At 43.2% G+C, this 15,131-nt stretch overlaps 1 protein-coding gene across 1 annotated transcript; it reads right to left on the bottom strand.

Moving 5' to 3' along the window:
* Window positions 1-457: 457 nt before the first annotated feature.
* On the bottom strand, window positions 458-13,791 carry naa25 (N-alpha-acetyltransferase 25, NatB auxiliary subunit). The gene is made up of 24 exons (XM_079179351.1): window positions 13,721-13,791; window positions 11,168-11,253; window positions 10,470-10,608; window positions 10,272-10,390; window positions 10,030-10,104; window positions 9,836-9,943; window positions 9,608-9,686; window positions 8,944-9,055; window positions 8,775-8,864; window positions 8,421-8,593; window positions 8,187-8,299; window positions 7,888-8,095; window positions 6,501-6,590; window positions 6,243-6,423; window positions 5,645-5,744; window positions 5,397-5,548; window positions 5,187-5,312; window positions 4,685-4,937; window positions 4,429-4,552; window positions 4,260-4,325; window positions 4,081-4,178; window positions 3,897-4,007; window positions 3,652-3,792; window positions 458-3,141 (listed from the first exon to the last, which is right to left on the bottom strand). The coding sequence occupies exons 1-24, from the start codon at window positions 13,779-13,781 to the stop codon at window positions 3,019-3,021; spliced, it is 2,928 nt and encodes a 975-aa protein (XP_079035477.1). The 5' UTR covers window positions 13,782-13,791; the 3' UTR covers window positions 458-3,018.
* Between the last annotated feature and the right edge of the window lie 1,340 nt (window positions 13,792-15,131).

The raw sequence follows: 15,131 nt of genomic DNA, 5'->3' as shown, positions 1-15,131 counted from the left end.
CTCTTCTTCGTGTACTGAGTGAATCAGCAATATGTTAACCCTAGGTGCGTCACTGCCACCTACAGGATGTAACTGTGTATTGCACCCAAAATAGATAGAAAGATAGATAGAGAGATGATGTTGTATTCCTCACATTACTAAGTTCTGAGCATTTAATTTAATAATTAATGTACTGGTAATTGTCTTAATCAATCAACTGTTTTGTCTAAAATATGTAATAAAATTGCCCAAGAAAATTGCAACGGTGACTTCATTAAATAGTTTTTGTTCCACTAACAGATCTTAACATTTGAGCGGCTACAAGTAACTGCAAAATGACAGAAACAATGAATACATTATCTACGTAGCTTCTGGTTCATTTTCTGTCTGTACATAGATCATTACAGTTCTAAAACATTTAAATAAATAAAGAGGTGAAAACATTTCACAACCAAATTCTCACGTTTACTTTTTTTATTTCTTTATTTAAAAAAAGCTTTGACATTCCAGTGTTTCTGTTTTCCATTTTCTAACAAAAGAGGGTGGAGAGAGACGACGCTCCAGATTGTCGACCATTATCCTGAACCCTAAACAACATGTGAGGTCACAAACATCTTCTCTGCAGACAGACGGCTCGAGTGTTCAAAGGAAAAGGCATTTATTACAGATGTGATACAAGACCAACAGGAAGGAAGAGGATTCACCGTCTACTCACATGTTCACGCTCGGCCTAATTATTCATAAAATAGTCAAATAAAATAAACTGCACACGACTCTGCAGCCGTCCATCAGTGCTCCGGTGTGATATCTGTAAACGATGTCAGTCTTTATCTCTCATTGGTTATGAATAATAGTAGAACATGTTTGTGAGAAGAAGCTGAGGAGTTTTTGGTTCATGAGACTTAAAACGGGAAAGAATAAAACAAAACACGGGGAAACTCTTTTTGCATCTACTGCAGCTGATTATTAAAAACACACCAAATATTCTTTCACTGTTCGGCTGCCTCAACTTCATATTTACAATTAGGTCCAACGTCTGGGTTTGAGCTGTTTTTAACAGGACATCCCAGAATATAATATTCTACAGAGCTGCAGCTCATCCTGATTAGAACGGTCGGTACGGAAGCCCCGAGGGTCAAGTGAGAAATAAAATAAAAGTTTTCTCTTCTGTGTTTATGACTAAAGAAGAGGTTATTTTATGTCATCTGTTGAAACAGGTTAAATACGTTTTGGCAGGTTAAACTCATTTTTAAAGGGTTTGTTGTTGTAATACTCATGTTGGCCACAAGGGGGCTGAAGCGCACCACTCCCTCTCAGGTTCTAAATGCGACTCAAAGTGTTCATGTTTCTTCACGCACTCTAAACACAAGTTACAGAAAGTAAATAAAAACCCAACTGGAAGAAAACAATGAATGTTTTTAGTCCTCTTTAGAACATGAGGTTGTGGTGCACTCGAGCCCCTTGTGGCTGAAATGAGCACTACAACAACAAACACAAATCTATTTTCTACCTTTTCTAAAATGGCATTCTGTAAGATTTCAATTCAGAATCAATATCTCTGAAGCAGGTAACTATAGAGATTGACCCTCTGGTCTAGAGTATTGCAATATTCATATATTGTAGATTAAACTGTCCGTGGGAAGATTCCTGAAAAGTTTTCTCCGTTGCAAACACACACAAAAAGGGAAGTATGCACACATTTCTGCAATTTATCACGTTAGTATGGAATATAGACATTCTAAATCAACCGGGTCTGAAGGATTGTCACTTTAAGTCATAAAACAGTTTGGATCAGACTCCGACAATGAACCTCCCGCATTTATTCTCTCGCGTGTCTCTCAGGGCTTCCGTAGTTTGTGTCAAAAGTCACAAATCTTCTCCAACGCTTTTTGTCCGGACCGAACTAGAACACAGACTTGAGTGCCAACACATGCATTCTACCGGATTATATTAATGTCTGCACTTATATTTGTCATAATTTATCTTTGCATGAAGGATGCATTGTGCTCCAAAGTCTTTCAACGACTGCAGTCACATCGTGGATTTGAGTTGAAAAACAAACAAACGGGGTGAAGCTTTATCTCAAGACACGTTCTCTTAAATAATAATAATTGTGTTTTTGTGCTTAAATGACCTGATTCCACAGCCGACGTGTTTATGAGCACTTCTACTGGTAGAAAAGAAACAATAACGGCTTAAAAAACCTCCTTTAACTCCTCCCACTACTGCTCTTTATAATACTGCGACTACAGACGAGGCTCCACTTTCAGAGAGACGCACAAGATACACAAAGCAGCTCAAACAAAAGGATTGTTGAGGGAAACTTCAGTCTGCAGGCGGCCATGAGTTGTGCCTGCTGCTCTCGACGGACAGAAACATCTGGAAAAGCAGCGCATTGAAATAACTTTCCTCCGTAGTGTCAACAGTGTGTGTGTGTGTGTGTGTGTATAGGTGTGTGTTACTATGATTGTTCTCACCAGAGAAACCAACAGAAGATTGGTTTATTGTGTCTTATATTCTTATTTAAGTTGTAGTACTTGCTCTTTACTATGTACAATAATTTACTAGATTACTTCAACTAAAACTGCTTATTCATATTTCCTAATTTTGCTCAATGTTTCTTTTTTTTTTTATTTAAAAAAAGAGCACGTCTTCATTCCTCATTCTCACTTATAACCGATGTTTAAATTCATGAGTTTACTGACAAGCTTGTGTGCTAGAAGAGCTGCAGATGATCCCGAGAGCGGTGTGTGTGTGTGTGTGTGTGTGTGTGTGTGTGTGTGTGTGTGTGTGTGTGTGTGTGTGTGTGTGTGTGTGTGTGTGTGTGTGTGTGAGAAAGACAACAAAATGAAAATCCAGATTGAGAGCTCACAAACGCTGAGTTGAGAAATCTGCAGGACAGGAAGGAGGTTGAGTGACGACTGTGTTTTTGGGTTGTAGGACTCGTAGTTAGCTGGCGGGCTGACAGACAGCGGTGTGTGTGTGTGGGGGGGGGGGAGGGGGGGTAGAGTCATCGTTATTTGGGCGGTGGGATGGTGTTCAGATCTTCAGGCTCTTTATAGTTTCTGCTCTCTTCTTGAGCAGATCTCCCGCCTCCTGTAGTGAGCGCAGGTAACTGCTCTGCACTTTGTCCATAGCAGCCTTCGTAAACGACTCCTCGTCCTGAAACAGAGAATAAAAAACATTAAATAAAACATTATGTTCCTTCTATCAAAGCCATGTTGAAGAGAACCGCTTTTCATGTTCTCAAAGTGTTCCCAAAATTCATCGTCCGTCTGCAGCATTCATTTAATTATAAGGTGACAAAGTTCATTTATTTGTCATTTTACAACACAAGGATGTTCAAAGACCGCTTCAAAAGAAAAATGAAATATGAGGAAGTTTAATCTTTGAAGAGTATTTCTTGTTATTAAGTTATTGTTTTACATATTTTATTTTGTTTTAAATGTCCGTACCCACAAAGCTGCATTTAAAAAAATGTTTTGAAGCCTCTAGTTCGGTGAACTCATGTTTACAATGTTTACTGAGGTAATAAATCAAGAGAGAAGTAGAGTCATTTTCTCATAGACTTCTATACAACCAGAGGAGTCGCCCCCTGGTGGACACTAGAGAGAATGCAGCTTTTAAGAGGCTTCACTTTTCAGATGGTTGCCGTCTGGTCTGCACACTCACCTGTGTTTGTCCTTCCAAGCTTAACCCGGCCAGCTTCAGGGCCGTGATGCCGGTCTCTTGCTCCTTTATATAGTCCAGAGCCTGGGTAAGCAGGTCCTGCAAGCTCCCCGTCAGCTCCTGGAACCCGCACACCACCGCCGGCTGCAGGAGACACGAACCATCAGGTCAGCCCAGTGAGCTCTAGAATACTGTGGTATTTAAGAGAAGCATGCACGTTTCAGAGGGTTAATGCAGAGGAACCGTACCAGAGCTGTGTTTGTATCCTTTTTCTTCTTCTTCTTCTTCTGTAGACTCGTCTTCAGCGGTCGGAGGATCTTGGCACAGTGACTAGCCATCCACAAGACTATGCTCACCGTCTGTGCACAATAATCATGTTACTTTAACACATCAGAGTTACAGTATACAGTCGGGAGGGAAATGATTTCTCACCTCAACAAAGAAGATGAGGTTTTCTAATAAGGAGGGCCAGGTTTTTAATTTGCTCTCTTTCATTTCCAATAGATCTCCTTCTCCCTTATTCAGTATTTCTGTGCAGAGAAAGAAACAAAAGCATGAAGCGGAGCAGAAGCAGAGTAACCTTCTGTTTCCTGTGTTCAGAGATGTCTCACCTTGAAGCTGAACTACTAATGATTTGAAACCGTTACAGATCTGGGTCTGAAGCTCCGACGACTCGTCTAAAGAGAGTAAATAAAAAAAGACAGAACGGAGCGGTGAGAGGAGCAGCAGCACCAGGGGCCAGCATCGACGTGCTTCACGTCACCGGACGTCTCTTCTCACCGAGTCCGACGCTCTCCAGCTCCTGGAGGTGGACAGACAGCTGCAGGGCGGCGGCCTGGCACTGACAGCTGCCGCTGGACAGAGCGGAGACCAGGCGGGTGGCGGGGGGGCCCAGGAATGGATACTGAAGGGGCAACAGAAACACCGGTTACAGCAGCGAACTCCACATTCTGTCCTGCTGGTTAGACGTACCTGTGTGAACCCTTCCCGCTGGTTAGACGTACCTGTGTGAACCCTTCCCGCTGGTTAGACGTACCTGTGTGCGTCTCTCTGCTATCTGAGCGGCCGTCTGCAGAGTGCGGTGGAGCTGAGCGAGCAGGCTGCCGAGGATCGACGGCCCGTCTCCGACTCCGTTCTCGTTGGTCGTCGTCGTCCCCGAGTTCTGCTGCTGCGTCGGCGCGTGACCCGGCGAGGACAAGGAGGCGAGGAGGCGAAGCGTTAGCGAGCGTAACCTCAGCCAGACGGACTCCTCCTCCAGAGAGCGCCGCCGGTGCTCCTCAGTCAACTCTCTGTGGGAAGGAAAACGGGAATAAAATGAAATAAAAGGCGAACTTTCACGAAATGTTTTACAATGATTCCCAAGAAAGAAAGCTAAATATGTCACTAATTGTGTATTTTTTTGTATATATTTCATCACGATACGTTTCCATTGAAAGAAGATAAATCACATTGAATGATCGCCCGGCACTGAGTCAGACTAACACATCTAAACCTCGTGCTCCTCCTTTCTGTAACGCCTTCATGACACCAGGACCGACCTCTCTTTCGGGTCCCAGCTGGTGAACACGGTGAGGTCTCTGTTGTCCCTCATGGTGTCCCACGGGATGTCGTCCTCCTCTGGAGACAGAGACATGGCCTTCACGCTCTCCTCCAGACTCAACACGCTGAGGAGACAAAAGAAAACGTGTGAACGAAGAAGCGTGAAGACGCTTCAAACCGAGCGCTGAATGTCGAGAGTACGTCCTCACATGTCGGCCTCCAGGAACAGGTCCAGCAGCATCCGCTCGGTGCGCACTTGGGCAAAGTGCAGCGATTGGTTCAGCCTGTTCCTGAGAGCTATGAACTCTGGGATCTTCTCAAACGCTCCGTACTTGTACGCCTGGATGATGTACTCTGAGGTCTGGTGGGTGGGAAGGAGGGAAGATGACACATATTACGGTTGAATTTTAAAAAAAGTTCAACGTTGAGCAGAAATAAAAAAGACAAAGAGACTCACATCTTTCTGGTTGGAGTGGAAAAACCTGAGGGAGAAGTTACAGGACTGGGAGGCTGCAGCGAACTGACCCAGAGACTCAGCGTAACGCGTCAACAGGAAGCTACAGATTCAGGAAGAAGACGTTTTCAGAACTCTCATTTCTCAGTGTTGGTAGTAAACACTCGTCTGTGCTCGTGTTCATCAAACGTCTCAGAAGGAAATCACTCAGTCAAACAAAAACTGCTTTTTCTGACTGAAGCGTTCGTCACACATGTTGTGTTCAAAGACCGTCGGAAAGATGAACCTCTGACGATAATGTTGGCGTCTGGCTGTGATAAACGGGGTTTAAAGAAAACATGCTTTTCAATACTGCCGCTGGGTTTTTAGGGTTCAGAACGCAGACGAATGCAAAAAGGTTTATTGGTAAATATCATCAGGATATTTAAGCCCTTTAAAGCCTTTTGGCATAAATAACAGAAACAGTTGAGTCACCTACATTATATGCATTCACACACTGATGAAAGTCAGCGTGGGAAGCTTCACTATAACGGTCGTATCCTGAGACGCTTGATGAACACCGGCACAGACTAAACGAAGGCGGCCGTGTGTTTGCACTGACCCGATGGTGTCGTGCTGCACATGCTTGGCATCCAGGCTGGAGTAGAGGTCCACCACGGGCTCAAAGGCTCCCAGGTGACAGTAGACGAGCAGCAGCAGCAGCTTGAACTGGGCGTTGGAGGGACTGAGAGACAGACCCTCCTGGAGGACGCCCAGACTCTGCCACACCATGTTCTCATCCTCTGCAGCAAGAAGAAGAAGAAGACGTTCAGAGAGGCCGACGGAGGAGACGATCGGGAAGAAGAGAGGAAACACTCACCCGTCTCCTTCCACAGGTCGATGTAAACGTGAGCGGCCATGAGACAGTACATGTCAGAGAACTGCAGCTCCGTCTTCAGAGCGTTCGTCCCTGTTAAACACAGATATCACGAGTCAGCGGAAACCACGGCAGCAACATCAGTAATAAAAACCAAAGACTGAGAGAAAGAAATGCATCCGTGTGTTTAATTATCCCTCAACGGCAAACAACAATATAAAAGTGTGATTTTAACAAACTGCAGAGATGAACTCTTGATATATAAGACGTGTCTGAAGCATCAATGATTTAAAAAGTTCATCAGTACTCTTCATCAGTACTCTTCATCAGTACTCTTTTTCATGGTTATATTTTATTCCTGTAGTTTATCTTCTGCACTATTTTACGTCTTGGATTCTCATTTTTACTCTTTCTAACGACATATTTAACGGAGCATCGTTGAGCTCGTGATTGTTGTGATGAGACAGTAAAGAGCTGGTCTCGTGTAGACGCTCCTCTGACATCACACGGTCTCCATCAATCATACGTTTCACTGTACATTCATGAAGTACAACAGCCGGATCACCCGGCGCTACGTTTTAAACCGACACGTGAGACGCAGACGATTGTTTTGAATGAGGTTTAAAATCTAAATAAATGAGTTCAGTGAGCAGAAAAGACAGAAGCTGATACTTTCCATATGCAAATGAGTCGCTACAGAAACAAGCTCGCACAACACGAACAAACATTTCCACACTCGTAAAAACATTTTCATTACTTGGTTTCTGGGAGGATTAGCTCGAGCTACTTGTGTGTTTCTGTTTAAATGTCTGAAATCAGGTTTGTGTTTAACACGAGCTGAAGAGACGTTGACGTTTAGTTGTCTGATATAAAACAGGTCAGTGAACGCCCCGCTGGTGGATCTTTAAGAGTGTAAAGGAGACGACTAAGCGTCCTCACTAGCACACTAGTCCTCCTTTAGCTTCGTAACTCTATACGTGTTTGAACTCTGCTTTGTAACAGACTTCACTTTCATTCTTAAAAAACAGCGACACAAGAAAAAGAGGAAGCCGTGATGGAGACGAACAAAAAGAGAAACATGTTCTCCTCCTCTACCTCTGAGTGCTTCCTGTCTAACGTCCAGTAAATCCTCAAGAGCAACACAGCGACTGCGCTGCTTCCTGTTGTCGGTACAAAGTGCAAACGACGACGAATAAAGACAGAAAAACGCCGTCACTGATTCACCGCCATGACGACGAACCGAAGCCGTGAGCGGCACCGACGCAGCGATGAACATTCACACTTTGCCGTCGCTGCTTTGGGTGATTTCACGCCGTCTTCGCTCCGTGAACGATCGGATTATCCCCCCAAAAAAAAGGTTTAAGAGGGAACAAAAAGGAGCCGCTCTTACCGAACTTGAGCCCGTGATGATAGTGAGCTTTGAGCTCGACGATGAGCCGCAGCTTCCCGTCCGGGTCGAGCGCGTGATGCAGCCCGAGGGCTCGACTCAGCTGACTCACGCACAGATGCCTCTGCAGCGCTTTGGTGTCCTCCGGGAAGGCGAACCCGTCCTCTCCCTGCTCCCCCAGGGGCACCGCTTCACTCACACGGTTGATGAACTGAACACGGGAATTAAAAAGACGGGGAGGATATCAATTTCACAGCCCCGACCCGCCGCTTCACATTCCAGCGATTGCTGCTGAGACTCACCTGCACGTGGTGTTCGGGGGCGAGCAGGTGGAGGTATATTTTTAGGTCGGTGATGCAGCAGGGTTTGTCTCCAAACTTCCCAAAGAACTGCACCATTAGCTCTAAAGGCTCACCTGTTTGAAGCCACATACAAAAAGGCTAAAGCACCAGGTAAATATAGAGGGGGGAGGGGAGGGGGGGGACTCAAGAAAGGGGCAAAAAGCAACCGTTTGTTACAGTCCGTGTGTTCGTTACCTAACAGTTTCTCTTCAGGACAGCCCCTTTCTCTCAGTCTGTGCATTAATTCGAGCCGAGCTAAATAGGGTCCTCTGAGCGAGCGCGAGTCTCTGCCGTCCTCCCCCGAAATCCTGTCCTCCACGAAGCCCATCACCTCCACCACCGTGTGGTGAACAGAACCCTCCGAGCAGCTGCAGACACACACACACACACACAGGATATGTATATACATTACTACATTTATCTGGTAAAAGTCACTTTTACAACAGAACAGCAGCGGCTCAACGACTTCATCGGCTGATTTGAAACAGACGACGGTGCTGGTTTAGTGGTGGACTTCTTACCAGAACTATTAAAGACATTTGTACTCACTGTTCTCCTTCTTCAGGAGGACTCCACGACTGATCGATGAGGTGGAAGAGAGAGTCGAAGTAGGACGGGTAGAACTGCCAGTCGTCCGGACTGGAAACAGAAACACAGGTTTGTCTCATGTGTAGTTCTTCTCTCACAGGAGAATTAAAAACAAAGAGTCTGTCCTCACTTCTTGAGCAGCAGCTTGTGGGCCAGCGAGTTGCACTCCGGCCAGCGTTGTAGTCTCCGGTAGAGCTTCATGCACTTACTCTCTCTGCTCTGCAGCTCGCTGGTCAGCTTCTCTGTGGGAGGATGCAGATAAATATATATCTTTTATCAAGATTATTGGTTAACATTGTCTTTATATGTCTTTCTGCTGTGTGCAAAATGTGGTTATTAACAGAGTTCATCATCTCTTCTGTCTGCTTCAAAACAAATACTGAACAGTGGCTGTTATTGTCTGAGTGCATCAGTGTTTTACTTCCTCTGCTCTGCATGATTTGTGGACTATCTTACTCATGCCTTTGGTTCTAATTTCTTACTCACACACTTCTTTGATTTTAAGGCGTCTTGCCAAAAGAACTGCGGCTGAAAACCTGCCGGCTGGCTGACAGCAGCACATTTAAATAAGATGCTGATTAAAGCTTCTACAAGGAACGTTCATGTTGTGTTGATTCTGGCGCCCCCTGTGGACTAACGTGGTAGTGTACCGGCTGACTTGCATTAAAAATAACTAAATAGAATAGAAGCATCCAATGTGTTGCTTCTGGTCTCTTTTGTGTATGTAGGTCATTCAGAGGCACCAGGATGATGATCTTTAAAGTACAGAAACAGAGAAACACAGAAACACGTACCACCAAGTGGACCTCTGATCACATCGAGAGCCTCCACACACTTTCCCAAGCGCTCCAGGATCATATAATACAGCTGCACCTACAGGCACATGAAGAAATAATGCAGAAACATCTGTGAACAGCATCAACAACTCTGGAACAATTGTGTGAATTAACCCAAATACAAGAAGTTTTTCTGGAAAATTAGCAAAAAACTCAAATAAAACTCCTTCAGGTCCCTTCACTCACCTCTGCCTCCGCCTCGATCTTCTCCTCCTTCACCATCTTCTCCACCATGCGCTCGGCCAGAGGCAGGAACATGGTCTGGGCCAGTTTCTCATCCTGTGCTGAGATGGCCTGCGCAGCAAACAGAACGCGTTTTGTTTTCCAGAATAGTGAGAATATTTAGGGAACATGCAAGTAAAACAGGGTCCGCCCCATACCTGCATCACCAGACTCATGACAGACCAGAAGTAATACGGGTTCTTGGGGACGATTTTATACAAGGCCATTCCCGCCTGTAAAGTGCCAAGATGCAGTCATCAACATCCTCTTCATTATTCTGACTACATGTCCATTTTTAAAAAGAAAAATTACCAACGGAGCACAAAAAGCCACAGCTGTTAGTCACGTGTGTGCCTGCAGGTTTTATGTCTGCAGAGCGTGGACGTGAGCTTTTCCTCACCTGCTGCATCTTCTTGTACTCGCCGACGCGAGCGTACGCCATGAAGAGGTGAGAGTGGTACTCCTCGCTCAGAGGAACCTTCTTCACCGCAGCCTCGTACAGCTTGGTGACCAACTCCGCTGTGAACAAGCGGCACCATGTTCAGCATGCTGTCACCAGACCATTAGTGTGTGTGTGTGTGTGTGTGTGTGTACTCACGGCGGTGCATCTCCCGGTACAGAATAGTCAGAGCCTGTAGCGAGTTGTCGTCGGTGGGCTCTAGAGTGGCCACTTCCTGGGCCAAAGTGAAGGCTTCATCCTGCTTCCCTGTCCTCTGAAGGCCGATCGCCTTTAGGACCTGATCAGTGGAGGGAACATAGAAGTGTCTGTGAGGCATATTCTAACAGGTTTCTTCTCCTCGTTTGAGTTTTGTTTTGAAGGAGACAGACTGTAGAGCCTGTTTGGTTCATAGCAACACTTTGACTGAAGGTAACTGGTTGTAACTGTGTGATGTATTTTAGGAGCAAGTCTATATTTAGCGACATTTAGCCAAACGTAGCGCTCTTGTGCAGGTTTATCTGAGCTTAGGGTTTGATAAAAACACATGTTTTTTTTAGATTCGCCAGTTCCACATACATCAACCCACATCATCACAGAGTATATACTCTGACTAATAGTCACCCGTAGATGGCTTTCATGTTCAAAAGAGTCATACAGTCAGTCAGAAACCATTGAACTAGGAGCATCAATATATAGGAAGACAAAACAGAAGAAGCTTCATCTCTTCATTCCTGAAATGATCTTTAAGCTGTTTTATGTGCACAGGGTCCTAAAGGAATCCGTGTTTTCTTGGATCCATACGGACGTCTGCCATCAGCAGAAAACAAACACAACTCAACACTTCCTGAGTCACCCACCTTGGCACAGTGCAGGTCCTTGTGTTTCTTCAGCAGCTTATCGGCCTGCTGTATCGCCATCTTATTGTTGCCATTATCAAGATAATCTGAAACATAAGAGGACAACATGATCACATTAATGACGGTGAGTAATACACATAAGGTAGAATAACATGGGCAGTAATACTGTGTGTATTACAATGTCAATATACAAACAGATACGGTCAAATTAAACAAAGATGCTCTTGGAATGACAGCATAAACACACATCCTCGGTAAAAACAAAGAAATAAGTAGACGGGGGAGAATTTTACAATGACAGAATGCTTACTCAGCAAATGAAGCACAATCTACTGCAATACAGCTGCTTGATGAGCTTAAGAAAAATCATTCGGATAATCAAAAAACTAAAATACTGAATGCTTCCTGCGGCTGTTCTTTGTCTTGTGTGAGAGTAAACTGGTAGCATTGGGGTCGTGGACTGTTAATGGGACAAAACAAGCATTTTGAAGACATTAATCTGGGTTTTAGATGATTCTAACAGCTATTTTTCTGCATTTTCTAGCTTTTTTTAGGCTCCACTTCACCATTTAATTGAGAACATAATCTGCAGACATTGACATATTAGTTAACCGTCATCGTCACTCTTTCTGAATGGTTGGTAAATGTTAAAGCATGCAGACGGACACAAACAGAGACACCTCCGTTCAGCCTCCTCAGGACAGCTGGGTGCCTAAATTAACTGCAGCAGACAGCAGGCTGTGGTTATGTCATGTCTATTCTCTCCGTTCAAACCGTCACCACAGGAGAACCAGAAGTTAACGAAGGCCGACAGAAATGTGAGGAACACGGACGTATCGCTCAGATCCGGCGTTGATGAGTTAGAACTACGCAGCCCTGAAGCTCCAGCAATGGACGACAAAGACGAGAGAGACTAGCTCACTTATTAATGAGTTACAAACTATATTTAAATGTCACTGCAGCTGAAGAGTTGTAAGTGAAAACCACACATCTCCAGATGTGTTGATGTTGAATGTTTGTGATAAACTGAAGGATGAAGTGTTCCTTTATGTGTTGATGTTGAATGTTTGTGATAAACTGAAGGATGAAGTGTTTCTTTATGTGTTGATGTTGAATGTTTGTGATAAACTAAAGGATGAAGTGTTCCTTTATGAGTTGATGTTGAATGTTTGTGATAAACTGAAGGATGAAGTGTTCCTTTACGTGTTGATGTTGAATGTTTGTGATAAACTGAAGGATGAAGTGTTCCTTTACGTGTTGATGATGAATGTTTGTGATAAACTGAAGGATGAAGTGTTCCTTTATGTGTTGATGATGAATGTTTCTGATAAACTGAAGGATGAAGTGTTCCTTTAGGTGTAGAATGTTTGTGATAAACTGAAGGATGAAGTGTTTCCTTTATGTGTTGATGTTGAATGTTTGTGATAAACTGAAGGATGAAGAGTTTTTAAAGAGTTTATTCAGCTGAATAAACTCTTTAAAAAGCCTCTTGGATCAGATGTAAAATGCATCATCACAAAGCTGAAAACAGGCCGTTTGTTCTTTTTAGAGATACGTGGTTCTCACAAGACAAACGCTACAAACATATGATGATCTTATAGAATATGATGCATTGATGTTGATTAAACTCAACAAGATATAGAGGAGTTAACATGCAACATACACATTAATGCAGCAGGAATAATAATCCAGAATCATCGCATACAATAGTAAAACACTGACAGGGAACATTGTTGATCAATAAGTACTTTTACTTTTCATATATTTAGCTGATAGGTTTTGAAGGCAGGACTTTTACTTGTAGTGAAGTAGTTCTAGTGTGATATTAGTACCTGATCTGAATACTTCTTCCACCACTGCTCACTTATAAAAACACACACAGTCAATGTGAGTGATTATGTATCAGCCCCTCTTTAGTAGAGGTCCGTGAGCTGTGACAGCTCCATGCTAGTTAGATAGCTGGAGTTAGCTTGAAGCATTGTCCTTCCACTATTATGAACCTGATGCTAGCTGGGAGCTAACACTTAGCTAGCTACAAAGCGGCTCCAGATTCAGACTGGCCAAGGACAGCTATAACCACAACGGAAATACTCGTCAACAAGAGGCACACAAACCACATTAATAAACAACCTTTCTATTTTCAAAACATACCCTACAGTTGTAGCCAGTCTATGCTATAGGCTACCCGGCTAGCTGACAGATTAGCATGCTAGCTAGCTGTCAAATAGCGACCGTTAGCAAAAAAATAAAAAAGGAGCTCGACTTTGAGAATGATACCAAACCGGAGGACAGACATTTCCGAGTCATTCATTGCTTTAACGACACATTTGTTTTTAAATTTTGATCCAGACAGCCATGTCCTACTCCGGCTTATAGACCGGATAAGGTGCTCTGTCATTGGGAGCTGCAGGCAGAAGAGACCGTGGTTTGGTGGGGCCTCATCGGTGCTCCTCTCCGACTCCCAACAAGCTTCCACTTTAACGCACGTGCACCGGTATATAGAGCACGAGGATGTTTCCTAAATTCATGTAAAAGTCCCAATTGAGTCCTCACCGTATATGGGTCTGAGTCTCCTGTCGTTGGGATCCTGCACATGGCCTCGCGCCGCCGCCATGGTGGAGTTTACCTGCTGAGGGGGGGGGGGGGAAATGTTCACGCATGCGTACTGAGGAGCTGCCTCGCGGAGGTCAAAGGGTTTAAATTAAATGTATGCATGAATGTGTGCTGCAGTCTGTGGTAAAGAAGTACTCAGGTAGTACTTTTTACTAGGAATACCACAGTGTAGAAAGACTCTTTTAAAACTAAGTCCTGCATTAAAAAAGTGCAACATATTATGTTATTGTATTATGTATATTTATTTAAAAGTAGCAAAAGTAAAATGACGCATTTCCCATTTTATAATAATGTATATTATTATGATTAGTGATGCATTATGTTGCAGATAGGGTTTGCTGGGGACCATTTAAATTGAATTATATATAAAGTATATATATTTTATTAATGTTGTGGAGTAAATCTTTCAAAGTACTAAGTTATTTAAGTACTGTACTTTAGAATATGTACTTCACTGTTACTTTCCACCACTCCTTCCTCCTACATTTAGAAATCCAGACTGCAGTGGTGGAATGTAACGGAGTACATTTATTCCAAGTACTGTACAATTTGAGGTACTTGTACTTTACTTGAGTATTGGCAGTTTCAAACTATTAAAGTTCATTGCAGAACTGTATAAAATAAAGAATGTTTTAGATCAAGCTTCACTATATGCTGTTTGCTTAAACTTCCATAACATGAGGACTCATTCATTTATGCATTCATGTGTAATATAAACAACCACTCAGCCCGATTACATCATACTTGTTTATTATACTTGTTTATTATACTTGTTTTATTTAAATTGTCTCTTTCTTGTTTGCACTACCACCTCTGCTGCTGTAGTTCTGCAGATGTCCCCGCTGTGGGACTAATGATCTTATTTTATTAATCCAATTATACTTAAAAAAAATATTTTAAAACGACTCAAGGAACCAACCATCGCACCGTTTACTTCACTCCAACATTCAGAGACTTGATTCAATACTTTCACGTCATCACTTGTTGTTGGGCAGAACAGAATCAATGAAGCGATGTCACCTTTATTATGAACCTTTTCACTCCAATAGGTCTTCTTGGGACACTCGACTTTTTCTCCTTCAGTCATTTTACATTTGACCGTTTGTGTGATTTGTGCTGGTTTGAAAATGTTTAGAAACAGAAGCAAAAGGTTTTTCTGTTTCTGTTAAAATAACTTTAAAAAAAACGTAATAACTGAATAAACAAATAAGGTATGTTGGTATTCAGGACAGTGTAAAACATGTTAAAGCTTCATCTTCCACCTGTTCAGTCTGAAGAGCGTAATGTTGTCTCGTCTTCTGCTGGAAGTCATCGCTCATCTTTTGTCCCTTTTTAGAATTTTCTTACATTT

This window comes from Pholis gunnellus, assembly GCF_910591455.1.
Source record: "Pholis gunnellus genome assembly, chromosome: 18".
Taxonomy (NCBI): domain Eukaryota; kingdom Metazoa; phylum Chordata; class Actinopteri; order Perciformes; family Pholidae; genus Pholis; species Pholis gunnellus.
The sequence above is the reverse complement of the archived record's forward strand: the minus strand, read 5'-3'. Positions and strand labels throughout refer to the sequence as shown.